The sequence below is a fragment of the Nicotiana sylvestris genome, chromosome 3 (assembly GCF_000393655.2).
Source record: "Nicotiana sylvestris chromosome 3, ASM39365v2, whole genome shotgun sequence".
Taxonomy (NCBI): Eukaryota; Viridiplantae; Streptophyta; class Magnoliopsida; order Solanales; family Solanaceae; genus Nicotiana; species Nicotiana sylvestris.
In genome coordinates this window covers 14,702,391-14,708,640 of record NC_091059.1, presented here as the reverse complement: position 1 = coordinate 14,708,640, position 6,250 = coordinate 14,702,391, and the positions used below count along the sequence as shown (strand labels likewise).

General features: G+C 40.9%; 1 protein-coding gene across 1 annotated transcript; it reads left to right on the top strand.

Annotated features, from left to right (window-relative positions):
• The first annotated feature begins 1,022 nt into the window (after nucleotides 1-1,022).
• Nucleotides 1,023-1,538, top strand: LOC138887073 (uncharacterized). Its single transcript, XM_070168786.1, has one exon. The coding sequence runs from the start codon at nucleotides 1,023-1,025 to the stop codon at nucleotides 1,536-1,538; it is 516 nt and encodes a 171-aa protein (XP_070024887.1).
• The last annotated feature ends 4,712 nt before the right edge of the window (nucleotides 1,539-6,250 follow it).

Here is a 6,250-nt window from a genome sequence, read left to right as displayed (position 1 = left end):
TAAGTACAAAACCGTGCGGAGAAATATGTACAAGAAGATAGTGGGTTTTATCAAGATGACTCTTACAGTGAACACGATGAGGAAGTGCAATACGTGAACAAATTTCAAGGGCAAAGAAACAAATCTGAAGGCGCGAATCAACAACAATGGCGACTTCAAGGTAATCAAGGTAACTGGAATTCTAACAAACAAGGTAATTGGAATGGTGGTAACAATCAAGGGAATTGGAATAATAACAACAATCAAGGGAATTGGAGTAGTGGAAATAACCAAGGCAATTTGAGTGGCAATAACCAAGGATATTGGAGAGGTAACAACCAAGGGGCATGGAACAATAATCAAGGCAATTGGGGGTCGGGCTTTCAAAGGCCCTCGATGTATCAACAACCGAGCAACCCGCCTCCTTATCCTTCCCAAGGTCCAAGTTCTTCCAATAATGAGATGGGATGAACTGAGAATATGTTCAAATAAATGATGGAGAAGAATGCCGACTCCGATGCCCAACTAGCCTCACAAAACACATCAATTTGCAACTTGGAAGTTCAATTGGGTCAAATATCTCAAGCTCTAAAAACTCATCCTAAGGGGGCACTACCAAGTGACACGGTGGTGAACCCAAAGGGTGAAAGGATGGGAACAACACGAGACATGCCATGGTCGTTACTACAAGGAGAGTAAAAGGTGGGGATGCACCCACCTCAAGTCAAAGGAAACTTGTGGATGATGAGCAAGTGGTACAAGAAGATGAGACCCTGAACAATGTGGTGCAAGCAAATGATGAAGTGCAGATTGAAATTGATCACAATGAGGAAGAGACTCAAGAGAAAGTGAACCCGTCTAGGGATCACATTGTTGACATACTGGAACTGGTAGTGCAAAAGGCTAAGGCACCAATGCCTAGGCCTCCTCCTCCATATCCTCAAAGGCTTGCCAAGAAAAATGGTGAGAATCAATTCAAAATGTTCATTGACATGATGAAGAGTCTATCTATCAATGTGCCATTGGTTGAAGCTTTTGAGTAAATGCCCGGTTATGCAAAGTTTATGAAAGATTTGGTGACAGAGAAGCGGTCGATTAATTTTGAAACTATCAAAATGACTAATCAAGTGAGTGAAATTGTACATTCCATGGCTCCCAAATTGGAAGATCCTAGTGCTTTCACATTCTCTTGTACCATTAGAAGTGTCGAGTTTGCTAAAGAACTTTGTGATCTTGGGAAAAATATTAACTTGATGTCCTATTCGGTTATAAAGACTTTGGGAATTGGGAAACCAAGACCCACATCTATGATATTACAAATTCCCGATCGTACCACGAAGAGACCATTGGGAGTGATTGAGGATGTATTAGTTCGTGTTTATAAATTCATTCTTCCGGCGAATTCTGTCATTCTTGATTGTGAGGTTGATTATGAGGTGCTGATTATTCTTTGTAGGCCCTTCCTTTCTACGGGGGAGGCTCTAGTTGATGTTGAAGTCCGAGAACTTACTTTCCGGGTTGGTGATGAAAAGTGGTTTTCCATATGTGTAAGTCTATGAGGCAACCCAATAGCAATGACGTGTGCTCGTTTGTGGACTTGGTGACAGATGTGATTGTGGATGAAACGAGTGTTGTGATGAATGTTGATGATACATTGGTGGCCGTCTTGCTCAACTTTGACGATGAAGAGATGGAGGGTTTCGTGGAATGTGTGAACTCTTTGCAAGGAATGGGGTTATACACTTATGAGCCCTGCAAATTGTCCTTGGATCTTGAAAATAGAACAACTCCTCCAACAAAGCCTTCAATTGAGGAGCCTCCCATCTTGGAGTTAAAGCCATTGCCTCCACATCTTCGGTATGAATTTCTTGACCCTTCTTCTACTTTATCGGTTATTCTTTCCCCTTGTTTGACTTACGTGCAGTTAGATTCTACATTGGCGATGCTACAAAAGAGGAAGAAGGTTATTAGATGGACATTGGCGGATATTCGAGGGATAAGCCCCGCATTTTGCATGCACAAGATTAACTTGGAGGAAGGTGCCAAACCATCTATTGAACATCAAAGAAGACTCAACTAAGCCATGCAAAAGGTTTTCAAAAAGGAGATCATCAAGTGGTTGGATGTCGGGGTTGTCTACCCCATTTCCGATAGTTCGTAGACTTCTCCGGTTCAATGTGTCCCAAAGAAATGAGGCATGATGGTGGTCACCAATGTGAGTTGATTCCTACAAGAACGGTGACCGGGTGGAGTGTTATATCCCACATTTTCGAATGTTAAAGTTTCATCGTAAGTTAATCAACATAAGTTCGGGAATGAGATTATTTTGAGATTATAAGCATTATGCTATTTCAAACAAGTGATGAATAAATTCGTGAAGGTGAGAGGGTAAGAAAATCGAAGAAAATGAATTTCTTCGAAGTTAGAGATAAATACGGTCCAAGCTATAATACCCCGTATTTATGGAGTAGTGCCATACAAGGTACCACTGACCATAATAGTGAGGTGTATAAGATGTGCTAAAAAATGAGCAATATTTTTAAGTAATTTGAGATAATTCTTAATTATGTAGATAATTGGGTAATTATGGATTTTATTGGGATATTAACCAAGTAAATTAAGCTAATTAAGATTTTGATAAGTCCTAAAAGAGGCCAACGTGGCAGACCACCTTTCTCAATTTAGTGACTCTTAAGCCACACTATAATCGATGGACAAGACCCTTTTGGGCAACCTCTGATCAGATGGTAAAGTATACACCGAGTCTATTGTGGCCAAGCGCCTATGAGCGAGTACAGTTGGCCGAGATACAGAGCCTAGTATGGCCGAGCGCCTATAAGCGAGCCTACTACGGCAGAGCATATATATATATATATATATATATATATATATATATATATATATATATATATATACCGAGCCTTATAGGCCGAACAACTATTTTACTTACTATATTGAGAGAGTTGAGTCAGTATCAGCAAGTGAGCATATCTCCAGATTATTTTTGGCTCCTAGTTACTTTCAGTTATTATATTATCAGTTCAGTTGCAGCTTTCAGTATATTTCCTTACATACTCGGTACATTATTTTGTATTGGCGTCCCTTTTCTCGGGGCACTGCATTTCATGCGTGCAGGTTCAGACAGACAGATTGGTAGACCTCCTCATTAGGTGTTTCCTGAGTTCATCTTGATTGGAAAGGTTCATGCCCTTCGAAGTTGCCGGGTCAAGAGCTTTATGTACATCTTATGTATATATGTATGTATGTTATGAGTAGGTCAGGACCCTATTCCGATCACAGTATATCCATCAGTAGAGGTTTGTAGACATATCATGTTAGTTAGTGTAGTACGTTTGGCTTTTAGGCCTTGTAGGTATATTTTGTTGGTTGGCCAGCTGTAGTAGTTATGACGGCCTTGTTGGTCCAACTTTATATTGATGTAGCCTGCATTCGCAATTGTCTTGCAATGTGTCCCATGGCCAAAGTATGACATTATATGTTCAGAGTCCTTTAGTCGCAAGTTGGTAGGCAAGGATAGGTGAGGCACCGGGTGCCGGTCTCGCCCCCAGGATCGGGGCATGACATGGAGAGTGTGTATGGACTATCGTAAGCTCAATAAAGTCACAAGGAAGGACCATTTTCCACTTCCCTTCCTAGATCAAATGCTTGACATATTGGTCGGCCGTGCTTTTTATTGTTTTCTTGATGGGTATTTCGGCTACAAACAAATTCTTATTGCTCTAGAGGATCAAGAGAAGACTACCTTTACATGTCCTTATGGTACTTTCGCCTTCTCGCGGATGCCATTTGGGTTGTGCAATACACCAGCGACTTTTCAAAGGTGTATGATGGTGATCTTCATGGACATGGTGGAGGATATCCTTGAAGTCTTCATGGATGACCTCTCGGTGGTCGAGAATTTCTTTTGATAATTTTCTAGCAAACTTGGATAAAGTGTTGGCAAGATGTGAAGAAACAAACTTGGTGCTCAATTGGGAGAAATGTCATTTCATGGTTGAGGAAGGCATTGTCCTTGGCCACAAGATCTCAAGGAATGGCATTGAAGTCGACAAGGCAAAGATTGAGGTGATTTCTAAACTTCCACCTCCAACTTCAGTGAAAGGCATGCAGAGTTTCTTAGGCCATATGGGATTTTACCGGCGTTTCATCAAGGATTTCTCTAAAGTGGTAAACCCGTTGTGAAAACTTTTGGAGAAAGATGCTAAGTTCTATTTCAATGACGATTGCATGAGAGCATTTGAATTGCTAAAGCTCAAGCTGACTACTACTCCCATCATCACCGCTCCAAATTGGAGTTTTCCTTTTGAGCTCATGTGCGATGCAAGTGATGTAGCGGTAGGGGCCGTTTTGAGGAACGCATTAACAAGATTTTTCATCCGGTGTATTATGCAGGTAAGACCATGAATAGTTCCCCAGTCAACTACACCATTACGGAAAAAGAGCTTCTTGCCATTGTATTTGCTATTGATAAGTTCTGCATGTACCTGATGGGTGAAAAAGTAATTGTCCATACATATCATGTGGCACTTCGGTATCTTATGAGCAAGAAAAATTCCAAACCCCGGTTGATGAGATGGGTACTTCTGTTGCAAGAGTTTGATATAGATATCCAACATTGAAAAGGAAGTTAAAACCAAGTGGCGGACCTCTTGTCTCGTTTGGAGGAGGAGGGGAGGCCACATGATAGCCTTGAAATCAATGACTACTTCCCCCATGAGCAACTCTTGGCTATTTCAATGAAAGAGGTGTCATGGATCGTGGATCTAGCAAATTTTCTTGTGAGTGGTATCATCTCGGATGAGTTTTCTTCAAATTAAAGGAAGAAACTCAAACGGGATTGTCAAGATTATTATTGGTATGAACCATACCTTTTCCGTATTTGTATGGATGGAGTGCTTCGAAAATGTGTACCGTAGGAGGAACAATATGAAATTCTTGGGGCTTGTCATTCTTCGTCGTATGGTGGTCACCATGGTGGAGCAAGAACGACGGCCAAATTGCTAAGTTGCGGCTTCTATTGGCCCACTCTTTACAAGAATGCAACTGATATCATCAAGCGTTGTGATGAATGTCAAAGGGCCAGTGGAATCAAAAAGAAAAATGAAATGCCCCACCCCACCTTTTTGGAGATTATATTTTCGATGTGTGGGGTATTGACTTCATGAGTCCTTTTGTGATTTTTTGTGGAAACACCTACATCTTGGTCGCGGTTGATTATGTGTCCAAATGGGTCGAGGTCGTTTCTTTACCCAACAATGAAGTGAGAAGTGTGGTGGCGTTTTTGAAGAAGAATATTTTCACAAGATTTGGCACTTCAAGGGCTATCATAAGTGATGGGGGATCACACTTTTGCAACAAAGATTTCGATACCTTACTCACCAAATATGGTGTCACATATAAATTCATGACTCCCTATCATCCACAAGCAAGAGATCAAGTGGAAGTCTCCAACCGGGAGATAAAGATTATTTTGTCCAAAACAATAAATGCCAACCGGATGGATTGGTCCAAGAAACTTGATGATGCTTTACGGGTTTATAGGACGGCTTACAAAATACCAATCGGAATGTCTCCATACCGGTTGGTGTTTGTAAATTCTTGTCATCTTTCGGTGGAACTTGAGCACAAAGCTATGTAGGATTTAAAAAAGTTGAATCTTGAGTGGGATGTCGCCGACAACTTAAGGGTGGCACATTTGAACGAGTTGGATGAGTTCTGGTACCATGCATACACAAGTTCGTCCTCATAAAAGAGAAAATGAAATACCTTCATGACAAGTACATTCAGAACAAACAGTTTAAAGAAGGTGATCTTGTGTTGCTATTCAATTCTCGGTTTCGGATGTTTCTCGGAAAGTTAAAATCTAAATGGAGTGGCCCGTTTGAGGTTGTGGGTGTGACACTCTTTGGTGCCTTGGACTTAAGAATAAAAATGATGAGGTGTTTAATGGTCACCAGGTGAAGCATTATATGGGAAAAGATGGTGATGGCCACGTCATGGCGGTAATTCATTTCAAATGATAGTTATATGTGTCGTGCCACGACATTAAATCAGGCGCTTCTTGGGAGACAACCCATATTTCTTTTCCTTTCTCTTTTTCTTCTTCTTTAGATAAGTCTTATTTTGCTAACTGGTTTCGAAGTGTATTGCAGGAATGAGTGTGCTATACATGAACTGTGCTTAGAAAAATTGTTTAAGTATGGAAAAATTGCGGACCGCACATGTATTGCGCGGACCGCACAATTGTGGA

Coding starts and splice junctions, on each gene's coding strand:
- LOC138887073 (XM_070168786.1), top strand. CDS start 1,023: ATGCCCGGTTATGCAAAGTTTATGAAAGATTTGGTGACAGAGAAGCGG.